The following is a 13,035-nucleotide window of genomic DNA, read 5'->3' on the forward strand; positions in this document are numbered from 1 at the left end:
TGGTGGCGCAGTGGTTGGGAGTCCGCCTGCCGATGCAGGGGACACGGGTTCGTGCCCCGGTCTGGGAAGATCCCACATGCCGCGGAGCGGCTGGACCCGTGAGCCATGGCCGTTGAGCCTGCACGTCCGGAGCCTGTGCTCCGCAACGGGAGAGGCCACAACAATGAGAGGCCCATGTAACGCAAAAAAAAAAAAAAAAAGAAGAAAACAAGTGCAAAATCTTATTTCACAGGTTATTTACACAAAACAATCCCTTTTTAATGTAAAGATGGCAAAGATACCTCATAATAATTGTATGGATATGTACAGCTGAGTATATTTCTGTACCCTTATGAAAATCAGTGTTGTTTGTATGCATAAATGGTACCCAAAGTTGCCTGTATCTCTATATCTAATTATTTTAAAGCTTTGCAATGAAAAAATGAAAAGAGGTGCTGCTGTATGATTACATTCCAGTTGTAATAAAGTTAATTGTAAAATGATGTCTTCCTTGTCACAATGCAAACATGGCATGTATTCTCTCTAGTTCTGATTAACTGGCTGGTAAACATTAACACCAGACATGGGCATTATTAAAACAATAACCCTGGCCAGCACTGACTCTGCTGGGAGATAAAAGGAATTCATCCAGAGATGGATCTGCGTGTGTGACATGACCCCAAGTTACACTAAACTACTCATCAGACAGTAACTTTAAATGCTTCATTGGATAGATTTTTTTTTTTTTTTTTGTGGTACGCGGGCCTCTCACTGTCGTGGCCTCTCCCGTTGTGGAGCACAGGCTCCGGACGCGCAGGCTCAGCAGCCATGGCTCACGGGCCTAGCCTCTCCGTGGCATGTGGGATCTTCCCGGACCGGGGCACGAACCCGTGTCCCCTGCATCGGCAGGCGGATTCTCAACCACTGCGCCACCAGGGAAGCCCTGGATAGATTTTTAAAAATCTACATACTTTAGGTACCATCAGCATAAACTTGTTTTGCATTATGGGTCTTTATATAATCAGTAAACTTGACCTATTTATGTACACACCATAAGCCAGGACCCCCTAAATGGGAGATAAGATGTAAATAGTAATATTAATCATGAACTGTTCAACCTATTTAACAGACTTATTTTGAACTGGCTTCTTTAAGCCAAGGGGTCTTTTCCCCAATGCAATATTAGGTAGTCAGAGCACCCTTTTATCCTAAGGGGTCAAAAGGCTTAGAAAAATCACACATACCATGTCAATGACATTACCATCCAAAACTATAATCCTCAGTTGAATGGTTTTAATCAATCAATCAAACAGATAAACCAGGATCAAAGCAAATGCTTAATTTTGAGTCACAAATCACAGAAGCAAGAAAAAGACCTTGGTTTTCTATCTCTTCTTCCGCATAAAATATTGTCAGTACTGTGGTAACATGCTGGGAATTTTTAACTTTTCCAACAAAGAAATGAGGAACATGGCTGCAGGATTTCCCTAACGTGCATAATGAAACTGTTTCTCCATCATGAGCCCTTCACCATTTTTCCTGCCACGCAGGCCTGGACTCTTTCATTCATCATGATGGGTCTTCACTGGTGGGTGAGGTCTGAGGTTTCCTTCAAAGGAAGGCCCTGCTCTGACCAGCTCTTCTTGCTCTAGTTTATTTCCTCAATGTTCACGCTTCTTCCATTTGAATGGCGTTTTAGTTGACTTTCACGAGGGTTTATTCTTCTTTGTCCACATATTGACCTTTGAACACATACTGGCTATCTGTGGGGTCTTTGATGCTGACTGTGGCAATTTACATTATTTTTGTTCTTGTTTTTGTTGTTTAATGGACTGACTTAATTTTTCTGAGCAGTTGTAGGCTCAGAGCAAAATGACGTGGGAAGTATGAAAAGTTCCTGGGTACCTCATGCTTCTGCACGTGCACAACCTCCCTCACTACCAACATCCCCATCAGAGCAGCACGTTTGTTACAATCGATAAACCTAAACTGACATATCATCATCACCCAGAGTCCACAGTTTACATTTGGGCTCACTCCTGGAGTTGCACATTCTGTGAGTTTTGAGAAATGTATAATGACACGTATCCACCATTATAGTATCATACAGAAGAGTTTCATGCCTTAAAAATCCTCCGCAATATCTTTCGTTTGTCCTTTTGCTGAAGGCCCCAAAGCAGAAGACCAGACCTACCTCTGCCCAAACTGAGAACTGACTCCTGAGCTTCAGATGGAGTCCTGGAGCCTATGTGTTCAGGACAAGAGTTCAGGCATCCCCATCCATCTCTCCCCCACTGTTATCAAATGCTATGAATGCTCCCTTGTAAACATCCCTTTCTTTCCCCAGTGACCATATCCACCAAGTCTAGGCTTTCATCACCTCTCCTGGCCTCTAGTTTCACACCCATCCAATCTATTCTGAGCTTTAACCCTTGACCAATGTTTGTAATACGTGGCTTTCATTACATCACCATCCTACTCACAGACCTAAAATCCATCTCCAGGGCCTATGAGTTCCAATCGCAGTTCAGGTCTCCAATAATCTTGCCTAACCCTCTTTACCATACCACTTACTCACCAAGTCCCTCAGCCACAGCCAGAGCGGTGTCCTCCCTGTCTGGGTGACATGCCATGGCTGTCTTACAAGCTCTGCTCATCCCTTCCGTCCTTCCTGGAACACTCACCTCTCTGCTCATTCATTAAGTGCTTATGATGAGCCAGATGTTACCTGTCCCTCAAATTCTTAGGCCATAAGGCCTTCTTGGTAATTTTGGTCCATGATCAGCTATGTCTTTCCTGATCTCAGATACCACTTCTTGTTTACACTTCACTTCCAGGCATTTAATTACCTGCTGAGCTGTCCTGGGCTACAGTCATTGCATGTATGCAATTTTGCAGCTGGACCATTTTCAGCGGGGGCCCTGTTGTAGACCTCTTTGATCTTGCCCACCTTGTAGTCTTAGGTACATGGTAGGAGAGAAATGAACCACCCCCCCGCTGCATTCATATTTTGAGTTTCGAAGAGAGAGAGAGAGAGAGAGAGAGAGAGAGAGAGAGAGAGGGTTGACTTCTGATGGGGTGCAGCCTCGAAGGCAATGAGCCAGAGAACATCTCCATGGCAACCTGAAATTCTCCACATCATTATCTGTCCCACACTCCAATATAGGAATTTGGTCATTTTTCTCTTGCCCTGTTTTTTGTAGACCTCGTCACTAACGGATCATCATTTTTTCAAATGCATTTCGTTTTCACGAAAGAATTACTTTGGTAATAAGCAAAGGCATCTGTTAGCCTTCTTAGTTACCCCTGGGGTGGCAGTGGCACCTAATTCCTAATACGGGTACCTTAATCAATGCTGTTTTTATCTGTAGCATGTAAGTGTATTCTTTAAACCTGAGACGGAGGCTGAGTCACAAACTCTCACAATAGTGTAGGTGGATAAGTAACACATCTATTTTCTGACTACATCACAGCAGCTGCAACATTAACCTGAGATGCTGAAGAAATGTACCATCAGGGCCTGTTTAGGATCACATAAGAATTCTCATCTTTGCATCTAATGGAGGGCTTATTACACTGAGTCACTGAAGATTGCTTGATGATTGGTCCATTTTTTTTCCTTTCAGGTGATTTCTAGAGCCACACTCCTAGATCAGATCATTATAAAGGCAGTGGGATGATGGGATGTCACCCAGATTGTCCGGCAAGGCAGTGGACACGTGCTGTCATGAAGGCATCACTCCAATGGTGACCTTCAAGTCAGCAGGAAAGTAAAACTGCTGTCACCATTGTGGCAGTTACAGAATATAACATGGCACAGGCACTAAAATGAATCTAATGATCGCAGCGTTCAAACTCATTTTTCATTGAATCTTCTTTCTTTTCTTTTACATGGAAAACTTAAAGAGTTTTGCTTTTCATTGTGATCATAACGTTCTTTATATCGTTTCTCACAGCGATGGTATGTGATGATGATACCTGAGCAACCCTAAGAAAAGTACAGTTCAACATCATGCATGTAACTAACCGTGTCTCTGGGGCTCTTCAGAAACCGGGCTTGAGTGATCCAAAAGCCAACGCCGAGCCACATGTATCTTTGTTATAAGAGCTCTCAGCAGCAAAAAAAAAAAAATGGGAGCACTTGATCCAGAGGGAATGAGTCCTCCTCACCCCTCATTGCCCCCACCTACGCACGAGCCACCTTAGTTCTAAGCAGCGGTGGGGGCTGAGCTATACCCTAAAATTTCTTCTGGCACCGGCGTATTGGAGCAACCTCGCTCTTTGTTCTCCTTTGTGTCTGAGATGGAGTTGAACGCTCTCCCACGGAGAGGCTGGCAGGCTGCTTTCTGTGATTCCTACCTCTGTGAAATGCACCTCCTCAGCAAAACCAGCCTGTTTTGTGAAAACTGGCAGAGACGGCGAACTCAACGTGTCTGAACAAACGGGTTCCTTGGCATAGCAGAAGTGGGGATCATTTTCTTAGGAAAGTTGAAATCCAAATCAGACAACTGGGCAACTGCACACCAAATGAACTCGTCATCTGATAGCCTGTCAGCTTGTCATTTAATAAGTCCCCGAGGTGTTACTGTGGCCCAAGCTGTGAGGTACTTTCTTTACCAAGAAGAACGCGTAAGAAGTGAGGTAATTGTTTTTCACGCACTGAGTAAGTGGATGCTGTTGATGAGGGCACCACGCAGCCAGGGACCCCCGTGCTGCCGCTGGCTTTACGAGTGCTTTTTCCCGAAGGAAGCAGGAAGACTGCTTTCGGCAGCAAGGATTCAAATGCAGCTTTTGTTTCTACACCCTTGATGTTGGCTGGGACCCCGAGTCCCTGGTTTCTCAGAACCATAAGCAATCACTCCTTGTGTCTCCTACAGGCCACAGGCTCTTGCAGGTGACTCCTCTCTCGGCCACACATAGAAAATGGCGTGTGCTCTCCAGGACACACAGGCTAAATGGCAGGTTTTTGTCACGTGAGCATAAGCAACTTTCTATCGAAATGGAAAAACATCAATGTGATGGTTGTTCTTCTCTGGGTGTGATATTTAACAAATGAATTTATTTACAAAACAGAAAAAGGGTTTCCCTGGTGGCGCAGTGGTTGAGAATCTGCCTGCTAATGCAGGGGACACGGGTTCGAGCCCTGCTCTGGGAAGATCCCACATGCCGCGGAGCACCTGGGCCCGTGAGCCACAACTACTGAGCCTGCGCGTCTGGAGCTCGTGCTCCGCAACAAGAGAGGCCGCGACAGTGAGAGGCCCGCGCACCGCGATGAAGAGTGGCCCCCGCTCGCCACAACTAGAGAAAGCCCTCGCACAGAAACGAAGACCCAACACAGCCAAAATAAATAAATAAATAAATAAATAAATTAATTAATTTAAAAGGCAAGCATTTGAAGCGCTTTAAAAAAAAAAAAACAGAAACAGACTCACAGACTTAGAAAACAAATTTATGGTTACCAAAGGGGAAAGGCGGGGTGGATAAATTAGGAGCTTGGGGTTAACATACACACATTCCTATATACACAACAGAGAATCGATAAGGACCTACTGTATAGCACAGGGGACTCTACTTAGTACTCTGTAATAACCTATATGGGAAAAGAATCTGAAAAAGGATATATGAATATGTATAACTAAATCACTTTGCTGTACACCTGAAACTAACACAACATTGTAAACCAACTATACTCCAATATAAAATCCAAAATTAAAAAAGGGCTTCCCTGGTGGTGCAGTGGTTAAGAATCCGCCTGCCGATGCAGGGGACACAGGTTCGAGCCCTGGTCCGGGAAGATGCCACATGCTGCAGAGCAGCTAAGCTCGTGCACCACAAGTACTGAGCCTGTGCTCTAGAGCCTGCGAGCCACAACTACTGAAGCCTGTGCGCCTAGAGCCCGTGCTCTGCAACAAGAGAAGCCACTGCAATGAGAAGCCCACACACTGCAAGGAAGGGTAGCCCCTGCTTGCCGCAACTAGAGGAAGCCCGCACGCAGCAACAAAGACCCAACGCCGCCAAAGATAAATAAATAAAATAAACCACGATAACTGTAGAAAAATGACTGATAAAAAAAAATTAAACACAAAAGATAAAAATCATTTGACAAGCCCTTAAAATGATCAGAGAGCTCAGATTTCAATCAGGGAGATCTAAAAGGCCTTGTGCCCAACTCCTGCCCTCCCAACACCCCCAGCCAAGTCCTTTTTTTCCCTTTCTTTCTGTTTTGGTTAGAAAAAAATAAAAACCTGGCTGAGAGGGGTTTCATAAGTGAAAAAATTCCATATGAAGAACAGAAAGGCACATGAATGGTATATCTGGAAAGGTGGGGTCCAGCTTTGAAGGGACTGGGAAAGGGAAGCCCCTCGGGAGAGGAAGAACGGCCACAGCAGGCCCTCCGTGGGCGCGCCCTGCCTTGATGTAACATCACCTACTCAAGGATTTCAGCTGGTGTCCTCTCACTCAATCATCTGGCCTTTCACATACAGGAATCTTCCACCCTCTATAAAATTAAAACCCTTTTAGCTATGAGGCTGCTGAGCATCATGATATCACAGACACCGACTCCCTCTTCCTGCCCTGCCAGCCACACCTCACAGGCCAGGGCTTCAGCACCCCGTGGCAAGGGAGTCTTTTCTCGGCGTTGGGAGGTTTATGTAGTTGGGCTCCTGGTATTGGTGCCACGGGGACAGATGGGACGTTTGGTGGTGTGGCTGAAAGTGATGATTGTGACTGACTCTTCCTTGTGAAATGTGGGCAAGAGACAGCACATCCTTCTGGAAACAGCAGGCAGGGCTGGCACCCGGGGTTCTCTGGCTCCCCGGCACAGCAATATGGCACGTGGGAAGAGAGGCCAAACATTTCACCACTCAGCTCTGCTCTGACGTCTGTACTGAGGACTTCGTGACACAATTGTTCCCTGGATTTTCCAGCGCCAAGAACTCCCCTGTCACTAATTATGACACCAAGTAATTTACAGCTCACGGCTCTGCACTAATAAGATCCGTTTCTAGGTTTTGAGTTGAATCAAGTGCTGTCACTCATGGACATAAATCCTTACAGATTTTTTTAAAACAGAAGTTTGGTAATTACACCAGTGTCACCTTAAAATCAGGGCTCTCGAGGAGAGAAAGTGGCGCATGGCTAAACATCAGGGGTGATCCTGCAGGACAGGCTGACCTGGATCACAGTTTTAAAACAAATTATTCGGTTCAGTTCCGTCTACATCCTGAAGGCACCAACTGGTGCCTGTTGGACGGGTAAGTGACCTAGGAAAAGGGCCTGGAAGCCCGTGAAGTTAAATTGACTTGCAAGTAGTAGATTCCTTACATTCACAGAAAGAGAAAGAAAAAAAGATGCAGGCACTACCTCCTGGGAATGTTATTCTAATTCAGCTGGGGCCATTCAACAGTTGTTATTTGAGTGCCCACTGGATTCGGGTGGCTGTTGTCTGAATCGCATGTTTATTCAACCGTTAACGAGTATTTGTAATACAAAAGGATGAGTTTACTTTTTTAAAAAAAAGCTACGTGATGTGGCTTTAAAAGTCACATGACAGGATGGCATCTGTTACTCATTGGAGCACTATAACTGGATTTCCATCAACTCTAAGTCATTCTGCTGCTAATTCTCTAGTTCTTTCTTTCCTTCTGGTGGCCTCTCTTTGGTCATGTCACTGCCTGTTGACACCTCTAGTGAGGAGAAGTCAAGGAAAATGACAGGAGCCAGGTCATGGTCCTTGAAGCTGGTGCAGAGCAGAGAGGTAGCAGGAGGCGGCTGAGGTTGTGGTCCCAGGGAAGCTTCCTGGAGAGGCCACCCATGTGCCTCCATCTTCCCTCAATTAATAACTGAGAAGGAATCAATCATATACCCTTGTTCCTACCACTGGACCTCAGGACATACCAACTGAACCTGGGAGACACTTTACATACTTTTAGGTGACTTCCTAGCCCAGTGATCTCTTTATTATTATTATTTTTTACAAATTTATTTATTTATTTGGTTATACTGGTCTTAGTTGTGGCAGGCGGGCTCCTCAGTTGTGGCATGTGAACTCAAAGTTGCGGCATGCATGTGGGATCTAGTTCCCTGACCAGGGATCAAACCTGGGCCCTCTGCATTGGGAGCGTGGAGTCTTAACCACTGTGCCCCCAGGGAAGTCCCCCCAGTGATCTCTTAATGGACATATTTTTATTGTTCCAATGAAGAGACAATGCCTGTTTTTGCTTTTCAAGCTTGAAGAAGCTTCCCACGACTTTCTCAGTTCAGCGGTTAAGCGGCTGGTTGAGTTGCATGTTTCTCTTACTGTCATGGATTTCAAATCAATTGGGACACGTGGCAACTGGAAGACGTCTCTCTCTATATATGATGGATATGAAAGAGTCCTTTTTTATTCTGTTGTATCTTTATCCATAAAGGGAGAAACACTGTATTGTAGCTGTCAGCCAGAAAAATGACACACATTGCCAATGGGAAGAGCGCATGATAACAGCCTCTTGGTTGATACAGATAGGGACAAAGTTATATTAGCTGCAGTCCCAGCAGACTGAGAAACATTTCCTCCTGTAAACAGTCCAAGCCACTGCAGGTAGAAGTACGACCATTTAGTTGTTGCTGTTTCAGACTTAGCTTTCTGGTCCATACACTGGGAAATTCCTTACATTTTAATTTCCCATACATGTGTGTGTTTAAACACCATGCCCTTGATACATCTGATGCTTTGGGTACCTTACTGTCAAATGCACATGTGTTTGATCATGTTGTAGATTATGACTGCTTCTCCTTTTTTTTTTTTTTTTTTTGCTCCCTGAGTCCAGATCTTTTATAATACCTGCAACTTTCTTTTTCCTTTTAAATTTATTTTTTATTGGGCTTCCCTGGTGGCGCAGTGGTTGAGAGTCCGCCTGCCGATGCAGGGGACAAGGGTTCGTGCCCTGGTCCGGGAAGATCCCACATGCCGCGGAGCGGCTGGGCCCGTGAGCCATGGCCGCTGAGCCTGCGCATCCGGAGCCTGTGCTCCGCAACGGGAGAGGCCACAGCAGTGAGAGGCCGGCGTACCGCAAAAAAAAAAAAAAAAAAAAAAAATATTTTTTATTGTAGTTGATTTACAATGTTGTGTTAATTTCTGCTGCACAGCAAAGTGACTCAGTTATACATACATATATATATATACATTCTTATTTATATTCTTTTCCATTATGGTTTATCTCAGGACATTGAATATGACCCCCTGTACTATACAGTAGGACCTTGTTGTTTATCCATTCTATACATAATAGTTTGCATCTACTAACCCCAAACTCCCAGTCCCTCCCTCCCCCTCTGCAAGCTTCTTGAGATGAATAAGGGCAGTTTGGGGACTGGTAAAAATGACAGGTGGGCTTTGAATGATGTCTGAAGCCCCGTTTCCATTCTTATAAAGACTTGATTTGTAAGATAAGTATAACTGTTTTTAATTCCTCAAAGAACTGGGTTGCAACCTGAACGATATGGAGGCTGACCCATCCATATAACTACTTTGTCTTCAATTTGCTTCTTAATATTAGGAAGAGCATCTTTAATTAAGATGAAAATCAAAAGATTCCTATATCTTCTGAATGCAAATTTCCACAGTCATTAAACACAATTCTAATCCCCTGTTTTTGCAAACGGTTAAAGCTCCCTTGAACAACTTACACCACCAAACCCTAATTACATATGGAGTTGACTGCCTCATTGTACCCCCATTACACACCCCCCACCTCGGGGATTAATTACCACCTCCCTTGATGCCCAGGGCAGCGGGGAGGAGGGGAAGTGGAGGTGCTGAGGGTCGGGAGAGAGCGTGCTTGGGGTTGAGTGCAGCTGCGGCAGCCACGGGAAGAGGAGAAAACCACACGTCCTCTTGGGCCACCCTTACACTTTCATAAATCCAATTACCTGGGAACGTGTTCAATAAAGAAACAAAAAAATGTGGATTTGGCTTTGAACCCTCCAAGTCTGTGCCCTAGGTAGTTTAATGAAGTCCAAGCAGGGCTTGAGGACTACAACTCGGTATTCTTGTTTCTTGGAGGTGAATCAACTGATCGTGCCTATACTCTGGGTGAAGTTAGGATTGGAACGTAGGATGGGAGGGAGATGAGGGTGGAAGAGTCATCACCACCGCGCCGAGCTTTCACTTCCCGGGTGGTCCTGCTCAGGAGAGACCGTCTCACTGGGTCTCAGAAGAGCCTGTCACGACAATCACTTTTTCTGATTAGGAAGCTGGGACTCAGAGACATTTAGCGCCTTTTATTTTCTCACTTTGGGTGAGGGTCGTGGCTTACAGTCTGTCCCCTCAGCCAGACTGTCAACAGTCAGAGAGCAGGGTGTTCTCTCACTGTTGCCCGCTGCTCCACGCCGGGATTTAAGGGCGTGCCTCAAACACACACACACTGCACGCTTGGTGAACAGCTCAAATTGAAAGGAGGATTCAAGCCGAACTCTTGAAACCATGCCTGCTGCCTTCCAGGCTTGTCCTTGACACATATTTTTTCCCCAAGAGCCTAAATAATTTTCAGTGTCATTTTATCATTCTCATTTGTCATTTTCAGCATCTCCAGAGCATTCCAGGATGTTACATTTATTCCTTTTCTTTTGTTTCTCCTCCTCTTAAATCGATGCCGGGAACGGAACTAATACTTGGGTTTCAGTGCTAGGACTGGGAGATGGATGACAGGATATTTTCTCCTGTATAAGAACTGTTTACACTTTTATAAAGACTACAGCATTTTAGAGAAAAAAAAAGCTTTCAGGAGTGAATCACTATTATTCTTTGCCTGTTATAATTTATAAAAACAAAAAATGCTTCTCTTTCTGGTAGCATACAACCCCAAATGCAGGGGCTTAGAAATATGACTCATTGATGCCATTTAGCTTAGTTTTCTGACATCCTGGATGCAGCAGCCCTGTTAGCACTGGTTGTTCTATTCACTCAGAAGTCCCCCAGGACTCAGGGGTACACTTGGAGTGAAGCTGCAATTCCCTTCCAGAGGGTGACATTTAACAGATGAGATCACATGACAAGAAATGGCCACACTGTGAATCAGATGCATATGAAACCATCTCCCTGCTCCCACTGATCTGGCCCTCACCATACCAACGAAGGGTCCACACTTACATGTCATCGAAGATGAGTTTCTGCCTCTTGCAGTCCCTGTGGCCGTTGGAGCCTGGAGACCATGGCTCTGTCTGTGGCCGTGACTTGTGGAGAACGTTTTCGGAATTGTTGTGAGCCGCTTTCTAAACAACAAACAAACACACCTGTATTTGAGAAACTGGCCACCTGGCTGAAGGAGCAACCTGTTAGAATCGCTTGTGTTCTGTGTTCTAGGTTAGAGCTGATGGTGCTTTCCCTGTTGAAATAAAGAAGCAGAAATACTTGCATTACAGGTCTCAAGCTGGAGGCTTTTACATACGTGGTCAAATGTCATTCCCAGGACATCAAAAGGGCACTCTCAGTGTGTCCACTCACGCAGATCCAGATCTTGAACTCGCCCAAGCTCAGATGGCTATCGTGGGTGGAGGCTGGGGGCTTAGGGTTCAGGCTCCTACGCTTCCCAGTTGGCTAGACCCATGGTTCTCCAAATTGACTGCGTCAGAATCACCATTAACACACAGCCAGCTGGGCCTGACCGCCAGCATCTCTGACTCAGTACGTCTGGGGAAGAGCCTGACAACATGCATTCCTAACAAGTTCCAGGTGATGCTGGCCCAGGACCCAAGCTCTCAGAACCACTGAGCTATAATCATCCCTCACAAAAGAGGTCATTCAGGTCACAACTCACTGGTTCTCATCAGCTGTCTGTGAAGAACAGGAGGAGCCAAAGGGAATCATTAGAAATTATTTAAGATGTGTTTTAAGGAGGAACACTCTTGATCTGGGGAAAAATGGAAACATCCTTTTTCCTGGAGATACAGACATTACAGAGAGCACCTATTGTGTGCTGAAGGTCTGGATCATAAAACACCCCTTTTTTAGTTAGGAGATTCAAATGGATTCCTCTGAAGTAATTAAAGTGGAGTGTATATCAATGCTTCTTTAAATATGGACCGATTTTATGCGTCGATCAAGCCTCCTTGTTACGAGAGCCTCCAGGACTCTGGGCGTTTCCATTCTAGCATGCAGGGTAGAAAATTACGGATGTGTGTGAGCCCTGCTCTAAGTGGCTCTCCCCAGCTAGACTGTAAGCTATCCTGCAGGCAGAGACTGAACCCGTTAGATCATCAGTGCGTCTCTGTTATGTAGCAAAGTGCCTGGGACACAATAAATACTTCCTTGATAAACACCTGTTCAGTGAAAGAATGCCTCAATAAAGTCTATAATTCTTTTACGATTCTCTGCATATCATAGCTGCTTGTGATGGAAGGATCTAGAGGCAAAGAAAAGTTGTGTTCGGTTTAAAATGGGAATTGTTAGCTTTTTATTTGTTTTTTCTAATATGGTCTTCTCAGATTCGTGTATCCTAGAAGTAAAGATAATTGCTCCCAAATGAGGGCGCATAAAGGGGTTAATTTCCTGATGGTTCAGTAAGATTTAGGCTCTTGCCGGACCATCTACCAACTTGTTTTGCCTCTTTAATTCATGGGATAAAGCATGAAATGCTGCCTCCCACCACTTTCTTTGCAGAGTCCTATTGCTAAGTCTCATTTCTCCCTGCCTCACAAAGCCCCGCTGGTTTTGAGAGGCACAGGGGGGAGAGTTTGGAATTAAATAATGTACCTGGAGGACGCACGGTCCAGGGCCGCCCGCTGTTAGATGGAGGGTGGCAGGAAAGAGGAAATGACACGCAGTGTTAGCTGCACGGGTGTCCATAGGTGTCCACGGCACTGCCTCATTTAGATCTTACACCACCGTTTTGCAAATGCAACAGGCTCAAGAGATTAAGCAACCGGCCCAAGGTCACATGGTGACTAAGCTATGAGGCTAGAGGTGAACCCAGGTTCCCAGGGGAATACAGGGTGTTGGAGCCACCCTTGACAAAGTCACTGGAAGAGGGGTGGTGGCAGCTGTCCCACACTGGTCACTGAGGGCAGCGGGGA

General features: G+C 45.3%; 1 protein-coding gene across 2 annotated transcripts in view; it reads right to left on the minus strand.

The window, feature by feature from the left end:
• The window catches only part of AFF3 (ALF transcription elongation factor 3), a gene marked incomplete at its 5' end in the record, with an annotated part of 565,770 nt that overhangs the window by 16,089 nt on the left and 536,646 nt on the right, over positions 1-13,035 (minus strand). For both annotated transcript variants that reach the window (XM_079720377.1, XM_079720376.1), the window contains one exon: positions 11,114-11,235. In XM_079720377.1, the coding sequence (XP_079576503.1) occupies positions 11,114-11,235 (122 nt within the window). The remainder of the gene's footprint in view (positions 1-11,113; positions 11,236-13,035) is intronic.

Source organism: Hyperoodon ampullatus (assembly GCF_949752795.1).
Source record: "Hyperoodon ampullatus genome assembly, chromosome: 15".
Lineage (NCBI taxonomy): Eukaryota > Metazoa > Chordata > Mammalia > Artiodactyla > Ziphiidae > Hyperoodon > Hyperoodon ampullatus.